This window comes from Natator depressus, chromosome 1 (genome assembly GCF_965152275.1).
Source record: "Natator depressus isolate rNatDep1 chromosome 1, rNatDep2.hap1, whole genome shotgun sequence".
Classification (NCBI taxonomy): Eukaryota; Metazoa; Chordata; order Testudines; family Cheloniidae; genus Natator; species Natator depressus.
This window is the reverse complement of record NC_134234.1, coordinates 166,907,298-166,926,624: the sequence shown is the minus strand read 5'-3', so window position 1 is coordinate 166,926,624 and position 19,327 is coordinate 166,907,298. Positions and strand designations below refer to the sequence as shown.

The following is a 19,327-nucleotide window of genomic DNA, read 5'->3' as shown; positions in this document are numbered from 1 at the left end:
TAAGGAAACAACAAAATGTCACTGAATTAGGCAAACGTGTCCGAAAAAGGTTAGAATGGCACACAATTGTCATAATTTCCACATTACAAAAAAGAAGTGAGGCCTTTGTGACTGAAATATCCCACATCTCTCCCTTTTTCAAATATATGCTTTTCATGGGTTTTGTTTTAGGACATTCATGAGTTTAACTACAATGACTTACAAGTACAGTTTAATGGAGTTACACATCCATTGCTCCCTGGAAGTCCTTTCTATTAACCGTCGTTTTTCTTCTCCTGTTTTTATTACCTTACCTCCTGTCCTGGCTCAAATGTCTTGTCACAAAAGTCTGTATACTGATTCTCTCATATTTATTCAATTAAGTAATCTACAGCTTAATTACACAACTTAATCTATGAATTTCTATAGATTCGGACAAAAACATTAACGGTACAGGGATGGAAAATTACTTCATATTTAATGTTTTGGAAATTATATTTGCTTTCAAACTTACTGTTACATAATTCTCAGCCTATCAGCCTTTGAAATGTAACAGTTACATACTACTGCTGTACATCACAGCAAGGTAGAACATCCAAAGAAAATGCATTTGAGAGAAAGTTTACTATAATTCTGAGAAAAGCCATTTTTGGGGAAGGAAGTTTACCTTTCCTACACTGTTCACCACCCAGTGCCTGTACTGGCATTGATACTCTCTTCTAGTTAGCACAAAGCTAACTTTCCATGTAACATCTCTAAGATGCAACCTTTCCTTTTCATCCACACAACACTGCTAAAACCGTCATTCGGGCTCTCACCATCTTGCACCTGGATTACTGCAATATTCTTTTCTAGGGCTTTGACAAATGCAATTTTATCTTACTCCTATCCATTCAGAATGCTGTTGCAAAGATCACTTTCTTAAACAGTTGCTTTGACCACGTCACTCTCTTTCCATCCCTTCAGTCACTCCCCATTCTCTATCACATCAAACATAAGCTGCTTGTCTTCACTTTCAAGGCTGTTCATCGGCTATGTCCATCCTACCTACTACCTCTCAGACGTTACTGAAATGTTGTCTCCCACCTCATGATACCAGCCTCCATCACCCATGTGTTACATTTTCAAAGAAGCCCCTTCGTGCTTTCTCCCAAGTTACCCCTCATGTTTGGGAGGAGCTCCCCGTAACCATCTGCAAAGCTACCTCATTATCCACTTTCAAATTCCTCCTCAAAAAACTCTCCTTTGACATGATGCATAAAATAACCTTGACAACATTTAGGCTGCTGAGCAAGTATCAGGGGGTAGCCGTGTTAGTCTGTATCCACAAAAACAACAAGGAGTCTAGTGGCACCTTAAAGACAGGTGCCACCCGACTCCTTGTGGTTCATGCTGAGCAATACTGTCTCAGTACAATGGGGCCCTGTGATGGTTTTTGGTGTACTCTGGATTGAAAGTCACCTTGTTACCCCCTGCTTTTAACAAGAGAGGGTCTTGCATGTGGTGACTGGGTGTTAGGTCCCTAATAGCTACAGCTTTTCAGCCACAAGCCCTCTTGTGGGTTATGCCAGCCCTGTCTTTGCCTTGCAGGTTAAAAAAAAATGTACCCCAGTTCCCAAGTCCCCTTGAAGTATTCCCCTGTGATATCCAGCCCCTGACAAGGCTACTTACAGAAATTACGGATCCTCTGCTCCCAAGGTTGCCAACTTTCTAATTGCACAAAACTGAATGCACTTGCCTCACCTCTCCCCGAGGCCTCACCCACCCGCACCATCCCTTCCCCAGGCCCAGCCTCCTCTATCCCTCCTCCCTCCGTTGTTAATTCTCCCCCACCCTCAATCACTCATTTTCACCGGGCTGGGGCAGGGGGTTGGGGTGCAGGGTGTGGGCTCCGGGAGGGGGTTCAGGATGCAGGGTCCAGGAGGGGGCTCAGGGCTGGGGTGCAGGGTGTGGGCTCTGGGAGGGGATTCAGGGCTGGGGTAGGGGGTTGGGGTGTGGGCTTTGGGAGGGGGCTCAAGGATGGGGCAGGGGTGCGGGCTCCAGGAGGCTCTTACCTCAGGTGGCTCCTGGAAGCAGCCAGCATGTCCCTCTTCTGGGAACTGCACAGAGCCGGGCAGGCAGGGAGCCTGCCTTAGCCCCGCCGACCGGACTTATAATGGCCCCGTCAGTGCTGCTGACCAGAGCCGCCGGGGTCCCTTTTTGACCGGGCATTCCAGTTGAAAACCGGACACCTGGCAACTCTATCTGCTCCCAGTGCCATGTACCCCATTTTAACAGTTTTATCTTAAATCACTGCTCCTGCGTAATGCACAGCACTTGTGAGCACTTATAATAAAACTTAAATAAATCTTATTTTGAAACAAGAGAGCATGATGGAAGCAAATGGTTACAATTTAAAACAAAATTACAAAACATTAACTAAGGCCTACACTTATTAATAGTTACCTTTCCTATCTAATAAAGTAGTTTTCCCCCCAGCACAGGTCAGTCTGTTGCAGGCTTCACAGGAACCAGGATCCAATCTTTCATGGAAAACACTCCTGCTCAACAAGATTGCTCCTCAGTGAATGGATGCAGAGTGTCTTTGTCTGCCCTGTAATATACTGAATCAGTCTTTTGCCTTTATTCACAGACAAGGTGACCTCTGTCTGTTATGGTGTTCCTTTTTACCTGCATGTGGTTTTGATTATTTACAATTGTCTCTGATGGTTTTTCACTGACTGTTCTGGGTAGAGTTACCACCTTTGAAATGCAAAAAAAAACAGGCACTCTCCCTCACAAGCCCACCACAACCCTTACCCCCAACCACAATGCAACTCTCCATCACCTGCACCCTTCAACAGCTACTCATACAGTATCGAGAGAGAGAACAGATAAAATGATGTTATCAATCTTCTTACTTAAACTGCAGAAGTGGGAACACTGCAGCATCTTTAGCTGGACACAGAAACTTTTAACATTAGACATCCCCGTGTATTGTGATGATAATGCAAATCTTTAGATCCACATAAAAATAATCCCGACAGATTATATTATTTTTATGGCAACTGGAAAATCCATAAAAATACCGACCAGGCCTGTCAAATACCAGCCACATGGTAATCCTACTTCTGGGATGGGGCAAGGGTAGGCAATTGAACAATACATTAGATAATCAGCCAGCCAAGGTGGGGTGACCACTCCCTCCTTTGTCACGACCAAGACACATGGTTACCTGGTGACTAACTTTTACTCCAAGACCATAAAGGCATAATTCTCAGTAGTTACATTAATCCTTAAATACTACCAGTACATACATCTCGCAATGATTATGAGCACTGACAGGTTACAAGCTTTCAATAGAGACCTCACTAGCTACCCTTTATGGATAAATATAATGAAAACAGTGTATTAGGTGCAGTGAGTTTGTCAGGTCTGAGACAGAGTTGCTTATAGAGAACAATGAACCCTTTGCCAGTTAGCCCCAATGGGCCTCTGCGCCACAGGCTCTGGCCATGACCAGGGCTCCTAGGCACTAAAGTACTACAAATAAATCATCATCATCATAATAAAAAGCGTTACATAGTGACTATACTGGGAAGGGAATTAAGGAAAGAAAAATTGCCCCAATTTAGGGAAAAATGGTAAAATACAAAATCCTTCCTCACTTGCGTTAAATACCTTGAGATTATTACTAAGAAGTGAAGGATGCAGAAGTACTTCAAGCATTTACCTCCTGCCAAAGTGATAAAGGATGGGCAAGCCCCTACAAAAATATCTTTGATCTCTAATACAGAAAAATAAATTCTTATTTGTAGAAAATTCCCAGGCAAACTAAATTACTGATCAGCATCTGAGAAGCTTCTATTTGTTCTAGCCATGAAACTTGGCCAAAGTCAATTCCTATAAATTGTAAGGGATGTTGTTAAAAATCACTAACATCTGAATCTACCATCTTATCAAAAACTCTTGCCATAACGTTATGCATGTTCACTTCTTTGTATTGTTGCTATTGTGAATACTAATCCATCCATTATGCATTCTAATGTCAAAAAATCCAAATCCATTTTAAAGTGAAGTTTCATACCCTATGCTCATTCCATATATGGACCAAGGACAAGCCATGAACCCAACTTACATTATCATAGTTTTAAGTGGCTTGTCCCATGTATGCTGATTACTTATACTCAATGAGTCAGCTGTCACTAAACAGCCACAGAAGGTAATATACATAAAAATAAATGTAAAGATAAGATTCATTGGAGGACAAATCTCAAATAATTACAACAGAGACCTTCATTCCTGTGATTGTCCCTGAGTCTCATCTTGCTAAAACTGGCATCAACTTCATCAAGACATGTGTCCTGTCTCTTTCCTGTGCCAGAGAAACAGAAGTCAGCAGCAGCAGGCAATCCACACAGAAGAGGGAACTGCCTCTTAAGCTTTCTTAAGCTAACCCCCCGAGCTAGTTTGATCCCTCTGTTAAGAATAGAGTGAGTGCCTAGATAATAAAATTGCCCTTGGTAGATTATACCTGGGGACTGGTTTAATAAACACTTGTAATAAATTCACTTGTGTGTTTTATTCATTCAAATTGAAGACTTCACACTCACAAGGGGGAGCACGGAGCTGCAATGTCAAGCTTAGATTCACTTCTAACAAATATTAGGTTTTGGGGATTTAAAATTGGAGCGCTAGGCTTCTATACCTTAAATTATACCCTCGGGAATGCTATGGTGAGTTAAGGCTGCAGCTGGTTTACTGTGATGAATCTTTCCCATCACATTCTGTACGGTCAGAAAGGCACTTCTTGGATGAAGCAACTTGCAAGCTCTGCTGCTTTTATATAGCTATAGTCCTGCCAATTACCCTATAAAACTCAAGAACAATGAAAGGGCAATGCCATCCAGGGGAGATGAATGTGTTCTTGCTCATTTGCTTGTTTTCTGCCCTCAAGCCTGTTACCCGACCTCCATCTGTCTGGAGCACTCATCTGATAAATAAGATGGAAAGAGCCATTTAGTTCTTTAATTAAAAATTACGTATATTTTTCCCATTCTGCTTACACACATGCAGCAAAATATTTCAATTCCTTACTGCTAAATATACTCTGGATGTTGACATGGACATTTAGCTGTCAAAACATTTTACTTCCCGTTAATTAGAGGGATGTCAAGATCCAAAACAAACAGCAAATTGATCAAGAAATTTACTGAGAACAGGAAATTATGGTTTTACAGACTTTCAGCATCTATTCTTGAAAGGGGCAGATTACAATGTGTATTATATTTGAAGATATATTAAACCAGATAGTACATAGCATTGTGATGTGAGGTAACCCAATTTTCTTGAAGTTTCACTAAGGAGCACAAATTCAAAGTGTTTTAAGAAATATGCTTTTGTCAACAGACACTGATGGTTTGATGCCAGATTTGAAGTCAATGTGAAATTAGCCTATGCAAAGAGTAACAGGTTAAGACATACATGTTAGACTATCCACATCTTGTGCATAATAGCACAGTCAATTTGAAAAGAAAATACTTTGTTTTATACTGTATTTTAATTATTCAACGGATGTTCCTTAAAATAAAAATAAAATTCACGTGAAATCTGGTCTTTTGTGTGCTTTTACCCTGTACTACACAGATTTCATGGGAGAGGCCAGCGTTTCTCAAATTGGAGGTCCTGACCCAAAAGGGAGTTGCAGGGGGAACACAAGGTTCTTTTAGGGGTGTCATGGGTATTGCCACTCTTGCTTCTGTGCTGACTTCAGAGCTGGGCAGCTGGAGAGTGGCAGCTACTGGCTGGGCACATGGCTCTGAAGGCAGCGCCCCACCAGCAGGAGTGTAAGAAGTAAGTGTGGCAATACCATACCATGCTACCCTTACTCCTGCACTGCTGCTGCCGCCAGTGGCTCTGCCTTCAGAGGTGGGCTCCTGACCAGCAGCCACCGCTCTCCAGCTGCTGAGCTCTGAAGGCAGCGACGTCGCCAGCAGCAGCGCAGAAGTAAGGGTAGAAGTACTGCAACGCCCCCTACAATAACTTTGTGATTCCCCCCCATCCCAAACTCCTTACAATTACAACACCATGAAATTTCAGATTTAAATAGCTGAAATAATGAAATTTATGATTTTTAAAATCCTGTGACCATGACATTGACCAAAATGGACCGTGAATTTGATATGGCCCTAAATAAAATGGATGATACTAATTTTAATTTTCCCTGCTTCAAATTACGGTTTAAAGCCAAAACATATACCACTTACTAAATACAATTACTGCTTAAATTGATGTCGATTTAGCAAGTGAGTAGTTTTACTGTTTTCAACATATATTGGGGGGATGCTATTCAATTCACGCTCCACCCAAAATCCCATAGTGACAGGAAGTTTCTTCTAAAATGTCAGCAATTGAACACTTAATGTTGACAATAAAAATGGTCATCATTAGGCTTCAGAATTTATGCAACTGAAGTGAATGGGATAGCTGGGCAAGTTCCATTGTTTTGGCAGCCTTAGCAACACAGCCCAGCCCAGGAGCTAGATTTTTTCCTTTTCAAATGACATGTTAAATTCTTTAGAAATTGATGGGGCCCACCAGAGAAATGATACTGATGTGTATTGCTGAGTACTCCTAAATTGTTGTTATGCCAATTCTGAAATGGGACTTAGGACATCCTAAGTCTCTCAGGCTCTTCTGAAAATGTTAAGTTATCCAGGAGTTTGAAAGAGAGTCTGCATTAAGCAAATCTTCACCGCAAGCAACGTTCTTTAAGATTAACTGGTGGGACCCTTCAGTTTAATTGAAAATGGATTATTCTTTTGCTAATGCTAATATTCAGCCTCGGTAAGACCGGTCAACGCCACTGGAGGTAAATATCAGTGGATATTTTTCCTAAGAAATAACATTTGACAGCTGACACCTACATTTTACTTAAGAAATAAATGTCAGAGAACTGGTTTTCAGTGAGCAAGGAAACATATGTTAATGTGACCGTGACTCCCTTACGTTTTTGAACAAAGGAGATATGCAATGCATTAAAATTTCTCAAAACCTATTTTAAAAAAAAGAACAATTAGCAACAATAATAATACGGTTGTACAATACATATGTCATACATATTTGGCTTAAAATCGAGAACAAATGAAATACAGACCTAAGGATTTAATGATATTCTGAACTCACCAAATTACAAATGCTGGTACTGTAGAGGCCTGATAACACCATTTTATATTGTATTCCATCTTTGGTAAAATAAGTTAAACCTAAGGGAGAGGCAAAAGCCCCAAATCTGAAGTTCTTTGCCTTTGAGGAGTTATATCCTTTCTGAATAACGTTAACAATTGGACCTATATTAAATTCGTGTTTCTGTTGTAGTTTTAAGGACAGCTTAAACAAATAAAATCTAAAATCTAAAATCAGTAAACCATATCCTATAACTGATGAATTTATGGTATGATGAAAATATAGAAATGGTTCCTTCAGAATAGGCTACCTCTGGTCTATTTTGACAATGGATATTCACACCAAGGTCTGAAGTCACAATGGATACTAATGTAGTGGAAGTTTAAGTACGTAAATTTACATTGTACAATGTGTGTATTTTGTATTGAACATCCTTAATAATGATCAATATGGAGCGGGCATGTGCTCTGGAAGGTTAAGAGAATTGGTGATTGATATTAAAAACCTTTAGTCTTTAGGTTAATGGATCAATTTCAGTGTAGTTCAGTGGTAAATGAAACCATGAGTTTTGCAGTCTTAGCCCATTCCCAGGAGACAAAAATCTTTTTGACAAAACTCAGTACACTTGGCAGACCAATGATATACAGAAAGGCTAAGGATTGGATGAACATAGCCTTCATCTGAGATGACAACCTAAGGGACATCAGCAGAGTAGTGTGTGTGTGTGCATAGGGAATGCTAGCCTTGCTCTATGGAGAGGGTAGCCCTGCACCTCTGCAAGTCCCACACAAGTTCTGTCAGTTTTGTCCTGTGTGGTCTTCTCTCCATTCAGACTTGCCCCATCTCAAGAGCTGTCATACGTTGCCATCCTGGCTTCCCAGTGAATCCTCATATCCTTCTGACCCAGCCCACCCCTGCACGTCGAAGCAGGTTGATATGGAATCAAACTCACTGTGATTAAACAATGAGCCAAATGGATGTTGAACAGTCTATTCTGGCACCTGCACATATCCTACCCAGATGAATTTTTACAGAACATTGGGGAAAAAACAAAAACCTGTGCTTGGATGAGAATGAAGGACAGAGTAAATAACTGAGCATGCATGAGTATAGCACAGAGAACAAGAGGGAAATAGGAAGGTGATGGTTAGAGAGGAAGGAACAAAATGGGAGTAGATTGCAAGAGAGGGACGGGGAGGGAAGAATTGGGTGTCCAAGTCTGAAAATCTGGTCACCCAACTGTGGATAACGAAAGCAGACTTTAGACTCTAGGGCTGTCAACTGCACAACTTTCATGAGCAGTGAATTTACACACAGGAAAAAAAAAGAATGCATAACTGACCCTTATAAAATCTCAATTCTGAAATTATTCCTCTTTTTAAAAAAAACCTTCAAGCATCAAATCTGCATTATGGAATAATAGACTGGATTTTCTCCCTCTTTCCTTTCTCCCTCCCCACCAAAAAAAGCCTTCTCAGAATTCCCAAATGGGAATTTGCTGTCTTCATTGAACTAAAACCACGTTATAAATAGAAACCCAAGAAAGCATGTGTCTATTATATCTTCAGGTTTAAATAAATAAATAAAAAAAAGAATTTTCCTCCTAATGGATTGGATTTATCAATCAATTTATTTTAGATCCACACCGATTCTGCTCTCTCTCTCTTTTTAAGCACTGTGCAAAAATTGTTGGGTTGACCATTCTAGAACTACAAGCCTTTTATCAGCAGAACAGACAGAGCACAGACAGTAATAGGAAAAACTTCTCCTCTCTTTCCCATCAATGAGGCGCAAACCTGATCTAACTGGACAAATTTGAGGGTGGAGGGTAGTCACCAGCCCCATTTAATCCATGGCCTCCCTTCAAAGACCATGGACATTGTCAACAATTGTGTGGGTGGCTGTTCTGTTATGTGGACACCTGCTAACTGGGAAATGAACTAGAGCCAACTCATTCCATTTAGGTCATGTAACAACCAGCCAGCTTTCTGCCATGACTGACCTGTGCTGGATTCTACCGGGTAACCTAGAGAGGACAGGCTCCACATTCCATTACCAATACTCTGGGCTTGAATCCTAACATCTTTTTCAGATGGTCTCATAAGAGAGACCAAATATGCAAACATTTGCTCTTCAATCATAGATGCTTCTTGGGCTGCTAAATGTTCAAACTCAACCCAAATATACATGATCATTTCAGGATATTATAGAAATAATTTTTAATATCACAGTATAGATTTGATTTCACAGAATATCAGGGTTGGAAGGGACCTCAGGAGGTCATCTAGTCCAACCCCCTGCTGAAAGCAGGACCAATCCCCAACTAAATCATCCCAGCCAGGGCTTTCTCAAGCCCGACCTTAAAAACCTCAAAGGAAGGAGATTCCACCACCTCCCTAGGTAACTGATTCCAGTGCTTAAGCACCCTCCTCGTGAAAACGTTTTTCCTAATATCCGACTTAAACCTCCCCCACTGCAACTTGAAACCATTACTCCTTGTTCTGTCATCTGCTACCACTGAGAACAGTCTAGATCCATCCTCTTTGGAAACCCTTTTCAGGTAGTTGAAAGCAGCTATCAAATCCCCCCTCATTCTTCTCTTCTGCAGACTAAATAATCCCAGTTCCCTCAGTCTCTCCTCATAAATCATGCGCTCCAGCCCCCTAATAATTTTTGTTGCCCTCCGCTGGACTCTTTCCAATTTTTCCACATCCTTCTTGTAGTGTAGGGCCCAAAACTGGACACAGTATTCCAGATGAAGCCTCACCAATGCCGAATAGAGGGGAACGATCACGTCCCTCGATCTGCTGGCAATGGTCCTACTTATACAGCCCAAAATGCCATTAGCCTTCCTGGCAACAAGGGCATACTGTTGACTCATATCCAGCTTCTCGTCCACTGTAACCCCTAGGTCTTTTTCTGCAGAACTGCTGCCTAGCCATTTGGTCCCTAGTCTGTAGCAGTGCATGGGATTCTTCACTTGTCTTGTTGAACCTCATCAGATTTCTTTTGGCCCAATCCTCTAATTTGTCTAGGTCCCTCTGTATCCTATCCCTACACTCCAGTGTATCTACCACTTCTCCCAGTTTAGTGTCATCTGCAAACTTGCACTATTTTCACTTTCAACCAATAGAATCTTTTCCTGTACTCAAATTGACAATGTTGCTCAAACCAGAAATAAAAATTGTAATTAGAAGCTTTAGGTAAGTAACTAATGCCCCATTCTGCGAGCTATGCCATATGGGCAGACCCTGCACAGAGCCCCAGTGCAGTCAAAAGGGTTTGGACACAGAGATCCACCTGCTTGCAAGACTGGTACCTACCATGACACTCTAAACATCTAAAGTGCAACATATGTTATAACACTATCTTCCTGATCCCACAAAATCTGTCTGGTCCTCACGGTAAGGCTCAGATGTACAATGTTTACCACGAAAAGCTCAGCATTTGCCAAAAGATTCCAATGTTATTTTTCACTCTAACTAGAGGGAGAAAGTGTGGAATCTCATATTTCACTATGTAGTAACTATGCAGGCAAACAGTGATTTTTTTAAAAAAACAGATCAATGTAGGCAAGTTTCAAAATACTCTGGTGAGTGACCATATAATGACAAACCCACAACATGATTCTCATAGCCATTTTCAATTTGGATTTCACTTTGCTGCACATTAACTATGCAGAAGAAACTGATTAATGAACTTCTCCTGGCAAAGGCACTCAGATACCATGGTGGTGAGTGCAATATCAGATTTAGACAGTGGTTGGAGAAAGCTACCCATTTTCCTTCACATCCGTGCAGCTATGGACAATCAACGCTCCTGCAATCTCTAAAAACCTGTGCAGGTGAGTCATGGTTCCTCAATAAACTAACTTTTTATAGTTATTTTTCTGCAACAAGGCCCTTCCTCTATGGAGTCCCACAAGGCTCAGTTTCTCAGCTTTCCCTTGAACAAGTTCGCCTCATTTTCAGTCTTCACTGCCATTTAAACTGAAGATATTTAACTGGACGTGCTGTTGACATATTTAATTACTCCTCCCTCTGTCCACTCTCTATGCCTATCATGATCAAATAAAACCATGGGTCCATCTCTGCTACCTGAAGCTAAATGTTGAAAAGTCAGAAATACTTTTCTAGGGAAAAAGGAGCATACTCAACAGCAGAGAAGGATTAAGATTTATTGGAGCCCTGGGCACAAAGAACAGTTGGACCCTCCCCACATACCCTCTCGCCACGGGGCCCTGCCCCACTCCCTGGCCAGGTCAGAAGCCCAGAGCTGGGCTGTGGTAAATGCTGCCCAGGGAACCTGGGCCACTGTGGGGAGCCCCGGACCCTCCATCTGCCCTGGTGGTGGGCTCTGGGGGGAGCAGTGACATGGGCTGGGGGCTGCCCTTGGGCACCTTGGCCCCCTGTCCAGGGCAGGTTGAGGCTCTGGGACACCCCACAGCAGCCCAGGCTTCCTGGGCAGCTCTTACCATGACCTGGCTCCAGCTTTTGGCCTGGCCAGGGGGCGGGGCCTCAAGGAGAAGGATGAGGAGCAGGGGAGGGCATAGTTTGGTGCCAGTTGGGGGTGGCGGGGGCACTTCTACACAGGTTCCAGTGCTCCTGGAGCCCAAAGAAGAAATTCGCCTGTGGCGGGAGAGGAGCACTAAGAGAACATGCTGCTGCGGATACTGCTAGTTACACGGGCTGCTTCTTTAAATTGGGCACAAGGTTGCAGCCTTTGAATCCCACTGTGCATGGAAACATTCTGGCAGGGGCATGGTCTGAATTAGACATCTTGCTGCAAATTAGCTTTCTCTGTCCCTGCCTTTCCCTGGCAGCTGGATGGCGTTGGCAGAGGGGATTTGCTCTCTCTCTCTCTGTCCTCCCATTGACATGGTGGCTTCTCTGCATGATGTCCCCTTCATGCTGGGAGAAGCAAGCCCACTGTGCAATCTCCTCCCTCCCAACTCCCACATGGCAATGAGTCTCAGACCATGGGTCAACTGCCTGGGGGCTCGCAGGCCTTGGGCTGTGGAGCGGAAAATAGCAGTGTAGACATAGGGCTCAGAGACAGGGTGGCTGCAATGCAATTGGCTTATCGCTAGGGCCCAGAACGAGCTCAGGGAAAGCGATCACTCAGTCCTGGCAGCAAGAAGTGAATTGCACTCCACAGTTCTGGGCTTCAGCTGCGTGGGGTAAAGCTCCGGGCTTCAGATGAGGCTCGGGGGAGGGGAAGCAAGCACCTGGGCTCATGGCTTCAGCCCATGGGCACTGGAGTGGAGAGAGGGCAGGGGGGCCACTGCCTTACGGGCAATCGATGGGTGGGGGACAGTGGAGAGAGCGGCCTCAGGGGAAGTAGTAGCATGAGGGTGGGGGCCTTGGGGAACAAGGTGGAGCGGGGGGCCAGGTGACATGGTTTGTGTGCCGGTGGGCACTCCCCACTTCTAGGGAGCTTCCGGCGCTCCTGCAACCCGGTGGCTTCTGCTGGGGTTTGGAGCGCCATTTTTCTGTGGGGCCCCAAATTGGCCAGGGCCTCTGGGCAAGGGTCTGTGTGTTAATCCACCACTGGTCAACAATTTCATCTACTGTCTCACTCACTTCCGGACTTAAGAATTTACTATCTGTCTCTATCATATCCCTCATCCTTGATTCTGAACTTTACTTTTCCATCATTCTTTATCTACATATGTGCCCATCACCAACACAATACCACCTGAGTTTGCTATTGCATCAGCTCTACTTAGCTAAAATTCTCAACCATACTTTCACCTTTTTTGCTATAAATCAACTCTCCATGGGCTTCCCAAGTCCCCGCTTTTCCTGGCACCAGCACAGAACATACGAACGCAAAACTACAACCACATCACTCGTCGTCAGAGGACTCCATTCAGGTCTTATTTAGTTCAGGACTCAGTTCAAAACTGCACTTTAATTCTTTCTGAAGAGTACTCTGTGAACTTGTTCCATCTTACACCATAATTATTCTCTCTTTCTACTACTCCTATCCCACTTCTCTGGCACTTGCCTCCTCCATGTCCTTCCATACAATCTTGTGACTGCTAGTGTGGACTCGTTCTCTGCAGCTTTTATCTGAATCCCTCTCCAACTCCCCAAATGTTTTGAAAAACTCATCTGCAAAATCCTCTTTTCTTGCTTGCCTACACATTAGGATTCCCCCACCCCATGCTACTCTCCACCCCCAAACTCACTCACACACTTGCTCACCTTTGTATTATTTAAAGCTTTTCTAGACACCGCTTGTCAAATGTTCTACAAAATTAAGTCATGGTGGGTTCCTGCTAGTCTGGCTGCACTGCTCTTTTCTTGTGAGCAGGCTGGATATTGGAATCATTCTTGTACATTTCATTTGTAAACAGAGGCTATAATTCCTATGAATAAAGCAGACGGGGCTGTTCATAAATTATGGAACATATTGGGGGAATGACTTCTTGATTATGGATGTTTGTTTCAGTGTTACAAGGGGTGGGTGGGCCTTGAAAATTACCAAAACATATGTTACATAATTTATGGACAACCCCCACGCAGAGGAGAAGGGACAGTACAAGAGGCTCACAAGCCAAAACACATCCAGATTAAATTTAATCTTTGATTTATCAGCTTCAGTATTCCCCAGTGGGGGACAGCAACACTTCACAAACTGAAGACTCAAGAGCGAGTATTCCTTCTCCATGAAAGTTAACCATTAAAACGTATGGTGTATTAAACATAAAATAGGCAGCAAGTAATTCATATTAACGTGTATCACCACACTTGAAGACCTAAACCTCAAATGGCAAATATAAATTTTTTACACTAAAAGAAGAAATATTTCCAAGTTACTTATTTACACACATGCACACGCACACACACTAACAACCTGCTTCCAAAAGGAAGAAGTGAATGCTTAATATTTAAGTGTGGAAATAAATATCATGACATTTTGATGTGTTTGTGTTGCTTTGACAAAAATAGGAACCCAAATAAGGAAATACAATATAAAACAGCATTTTCATGAGATTCTAAAACTATTTTAACTCACTTAAAGCTTCACTAACAAATGGGTATAAATTTGGTTTTGAGGGTTTTTTTGCACATGCATAATACATGCATGAAGACAAACACAGAGACACAGAAATGTAAATACACTTTTACAGAAAGACCTGTATGAGACACCGTAGCTGTTAACTGCCTTGTTGATAGAAATGTTAGAGGACAAAATGTTCGTTCCCTAGTTGCAAGACTCTTGCATCTATAACATAGATTAAAGAAGTCATCCACTCACTGTCATGCTGGATTAGAAAGACAGATATTAATGAGTGAACACACTCTACAGAACACGGGCAATTATAACATCTTGACAGAAATATGGTTAGTGGTAGCACAGGCCCATCCCAAGAATCAGAAAAAAAGATCGGTTACAAACAGCAGAGTCAGTGGCAAGAGAGAGAAAGACTGCTACAGGCTTGAGAGGTCCACTTACTGACGCTGCCACAGACTGCCATGCAGTATTCCTCAGAGTCAAAGTTGTTTCGGTTCCCACCACATCCGCCGTAAAAGAATGGTGCACACTTTCCTTCAGTCACATCAAAGTACCAGCGGGAGATCATTGCTCGGCAAGGACCAGTCTCAGCTTGTTCAGAGCACACCTCTAATTATAGGAGATGTGGAGGAACTACATTTAGCATGAAAATGGTAGTGTCTTTCTTTTCATCTACACAAGTTTACTTACATGTTCTAACTCTTGCATTTTAGCTACAAAATGGATGCATCAAGGAAGCATCTATATCTTTCACAAAGCAATTCAACTACTACACTTTAACTCACTATCTAGTCTCTAAAACAATGTATTCTCATCTGGATTAACACAACTAAATCCCTCCTGCTCTACACACTATTTTTGTACTTGTATATCTATTCTGGTTAGTGGCATGATTATTTGCTGAAATAGTTATACTGGTATAGCCCCTAGTGTGGACATAAGCGTGGATGTCTTATGGTTCCCCAACTCTTATGGGAGTCGCTATACCAGTATCCACACGAGGGGTGTTGGATCACGATAAGTATACTGGTAAAGTTAAAACAGTACAACCTGTGTGTGTGGACAAGCCCTTAATTGGAGTTTTGCCCATGAGGAAGTTTGAATAATTGTCTTTGGAGAAACTCTTGATAGCAGGAAACATCTACACATCGAACTATTAAAAAATACATCTAAAATACTGAGATTTCATGGCTTGTAAAAAGACTATATAAATGATGCAGGGAATAAAATTCCTTCCATACACATACACAGTCATTTTGGTTGAAACTCCCTCATGTGTAGAAGCTCAGCGCAAGGCTTGTCTACCACTTAAATCCACAAAAGCCCTCAAAATAAGATTTAAATGGTGCATCGGCTTTGTGAATAGGGCTGATTCTCCTCCTTACTTAACATATCGTATGACAGTACGAAATCTGCTTTGAACATATATCATGATTTGTGTTTCTCAGTTTTCACTGGGAGCTAGAACAGTCACTGCATTTGCATTGAAACTCAACGGGAAATCTGTGGGGAACTGAGCTGTACAAATTAAGATCAAAGAATAAAAAGTGAATGCAGGAACTCTGTCCTTAAATTGGAATTCAGCCCATCACCTGGACACATATATAACCCTTTACCAATAATGTTCCAAACAGGAAAAACAGCGTTCACATTCAGCATGCTGTATATCATTTGCAAAACTGTAGAAAATAAATACCAGTACTGCCCCCGCTATGCTTTCATCAGACATGGGTTCAAAATAATGGCAGACAACTGGTAACTCATCTACGACTGTTTCTGACATTACTTTACAAGTCTTAATTTTGTGGAAGGCTGACTCTTTACTACTGAAATGGGGTCTTCCCCTTGGTCACCTCAACACCTGCTAGTGTATGTAGCAATCGAAATCTCCCCACACTCATCACCCCTGAGAGGCTCTCACTGGCATTAGCCCAGATTTGGAGAGTCTCATTGGCTGCTTCACAGCCTCTTTTCTTCTAGGCTGTTTGGTTTATCTCTGTTTAGCATATAACCCTTCCCACCTCCTTTCTGCAGCGTGCATTTTATATCAAATTTCTGTAAGTAATCAACACACATGTATATTTATATCAATAATAATTTACTGTAAAGCATTTATGATTGATCCAACAGAAAGCTTTACACAGACACATCAACAGTGTATTAGGCACTTACACTATTTAGTTTGTAGAAATGAATGAAATAAGCTATGGTAGGGGAGAGTTAGCGTCTTACTTTTAAAAACAGGACAGGTATGATTAATAGTACACAGTGTTTTCCATACCAGTTACTCTTGCTTGATTTTTACACAACATAGTTATATAGTCTACACACAGAGTAACTTTCCCTGATTTTGAATATATGGAGGAACCCCACAAATTTCATTTTAAAAATTAATCACTGGTAGAGTGATTGACATTAAAGAGACAGGTATAATCAAGAACAGTTTTGCTGAAAGAATACCAAATTTCAAGAACAAAGGGCCTTACATTTGTTGGTCTTTTAAACAATAATTCAGTTAATACAACTGTCGGTCAACTTCAATATATAAAGAAGTAAATGCCTTCCAGGATTCCCTTGATACATCTAAATCTTGTTATGAAGTGTAAGTTATTTTATCATTTTATATTTCACACACTCTTATCAGTATGTGAAAGTTCCAAAGACTCACTTTGGTATTTCCTTTTTAATCTCTGGGCTTGACTCCACTTACTGGTGGATTGACTCATGGCGATCGATCCACCGGGACTCAATTTAGTGGGTCTAGTGAAGACCCACTAAATCGACAGCCGATCGACCTCCCGTCGACCAAGTGTGGTATAGATACCACAGTAAGTCGACCTAAGGTATGTCGACTCCAGCTACACTATTCATGTAGCTGGAGTTGTGTAACTTAGGTCAACTTAGCCCCATAGTGTAGACCTGTCCTCACCAGTAAGTGGGGACAATCCCTACATGACTCACACATAGGAACAATAAAGCAATGACTTTTAGTACCCTGTATATTTTTGCTACCTACATAATGTGAAAAATAATGAAGATAACCCATCAGTGAAATAATGGCAATGATAATCAGGAATCAACTCTTGGGGCACTACAGACATTTATACATATTAAGAATTCATTTGACTGGCAGTTAGAAAAATGCCATTGAGTTTTATATGACCCTTGCAGTAGAACTACTACAATCTGTTTGCATGAAAATGGAAAATATAGCCCTTTAAAGAGTAACTATTCAATCATGAAATTAAATCAGACTCCCTCCTTGAACTTAATGCAGGGCTAGAGACATGCCTTCCTTTTCCCTCCCAAGGGGGAAGCCGGTGCTACCACAGGGCAAAATCCCCCTCTCAGATCTACATCATAGGTCTTGACACCTTGTATGGATGGTGTTTCATTGCCAGGAGACTGGAATATCAAAACATAGATCTGCTGTGTGGGGATGAGAGGAGAATTGAACACCTAGAGATTAACAACAATGCAGGATACAAACATGGGGCTAGATCGTCACTTTATGACTAGCCCCGATCAAGGCAGCAGACTGTAATTCAGAGTCAATATCCCTCCTGGTCTCCCCTCTGCTTGTCATCTGTACTGGGATGGAAGAAGAGTAGCTTTCCCTCCCTCGCTGAAACCCATGGTACACATAACTCTTGTAAGACAGACAGGTGGTGCCTTACAACCTAAGTCTTTTGCATGGATGCATAGGGCTAGTGAAGATTTAGCCCATTATCTGAGCGGGATGATACACTTACAGTTAGCAGCAGAGAGTACATATTGCACAATCATGTCATTTAGAACTAAAAACATTCTTTGCATTTAATTTTTTCCCCAAAAATATAAAAGACTCACTAGTAAGGCCACACTGGGAACAAATTCTCCGTGATAACTAGAAAAATTAAATTACACTGTGGCAAAATGTTAACTTTCATTTTTTAATCTTGTTTCTGAGAACTGATTAAGAACTGAAGCAATTCTTTGCCTTTGGTTGCAAGAAAGCAAGGCAAATTAAAAAGAGAGCGAGCTTTTCTGTAGTGCTTGTTATAGCTGAGATTTCTGAACAGTTCAAGTTCTAACCTGCTGTTTTCACATGCTCAGACTTTCTCTAACAATCCACTTTTAGTACTCAAGATTTCCAGTGCATTGTCCTTGCCCAGAAATGAGGGTTTCCGGTTGCTAGCCTGTCCAGAAAATTTATGCTAAATGTTTACAGCTCAAATTTTTGAGTTCTAATGGGCAGAAATGATTTTTGTTTCCTATTTGACAAAATTGCCATACTTTTTCCACACAAGTAACTAAAAAACAGCTGAACTTTTAATATAGCCAGTAAATATCTCTCTCACGAAGGGATATCTCCATATCAGTTTTTTAAATGACTAGATAATGAAGTTATTGATTGAAAAGCAGCTACTGAACAGGCACAGTAATACATTTTGAGTGGTCAAATTTAGAAGCATACACTTTTCAAACATTTGGACTTTGGGATTTACAGATGCTTACACCAAGCTATTTCACAAGTGCTCATTGATCAATGTGTCATTAATAGAGGTAGTTGTAACTTTTGCAGGAAAAGTTTGCATGCTTAAAGATAAAATTATCTCTCTGCTTTTCATATGAAAACATTTTCATATTACATTTTCTGATGAAAAATGTTTCAAAATTACAATTTTCCCACAGGAAATGACAATTTCTGTTTTGACCATTTGAATTGACATTTTGAAATGAAATTTTTTTGTTGCATTTCAACTTAAAATGTTGTTTCATTTTTGTTTTTTGAAACTGAAAAACTGACACAAAATAATACCTAGCACTTAACAGTTAATAGTAATACCTAGCTTTATTACAAAGGAAATAAGTATGATTTTGCTCACTTTACAGAAATTTTAAGTTGAAATAAAATGAACATTTTTGCTTCATTTCAAAATGTTAATTTGAAACAACTGTTTCCGGTTTTCTTTTTTCAAATTGGTTAGAAACTTTTTGTGGGAAAACCAAAATGTTTCAACTGAAAAATTTCAAATGAAATTTCTCATAGGAAAACATTCACTTTTCTGACCAGTTCTTATTTTGTCACCTTAAGGACCTATTCCACCTTAAACATTTTAAAGATGACTTAACAGGATCTGAGCACACTGAAGTGTAGTCTGTTTCACTCTTAAAAAAA

At 41.3% G+C, this 19,327-nt stretch overlaps 1 protein-coding gene across 4 annotated transcripts in view; it reads right to left on the bottom strand.

Moving 5' to 3' along the window:
* The window catches only part of APP (amyloid beta precursor protein), a 303,941-nt gene that overhangs the window by 110,305 nt on the left and 174,309 nt on the right, over positions 1 to 19,327 (bottom strand). For 2 of the 4 annotated variants that reach the window (XM_074971197.1, XM_074971202.1), the window contains exon 7: positions 14,608 to 14,775. The exons of the other annotated variants lie outside the window; for them this stretch is intronic. In XM_074971197.1, coding sequence (XP_074827298.1) covers positions 14,608 to 14,775 — 168 coding nt within the window. The remainder of the gene's footprint in view (positions 1 to 14,607; positions 14,776 to 19,327) is intronic. 4 annotated transcript variants of the gene reach the window in all.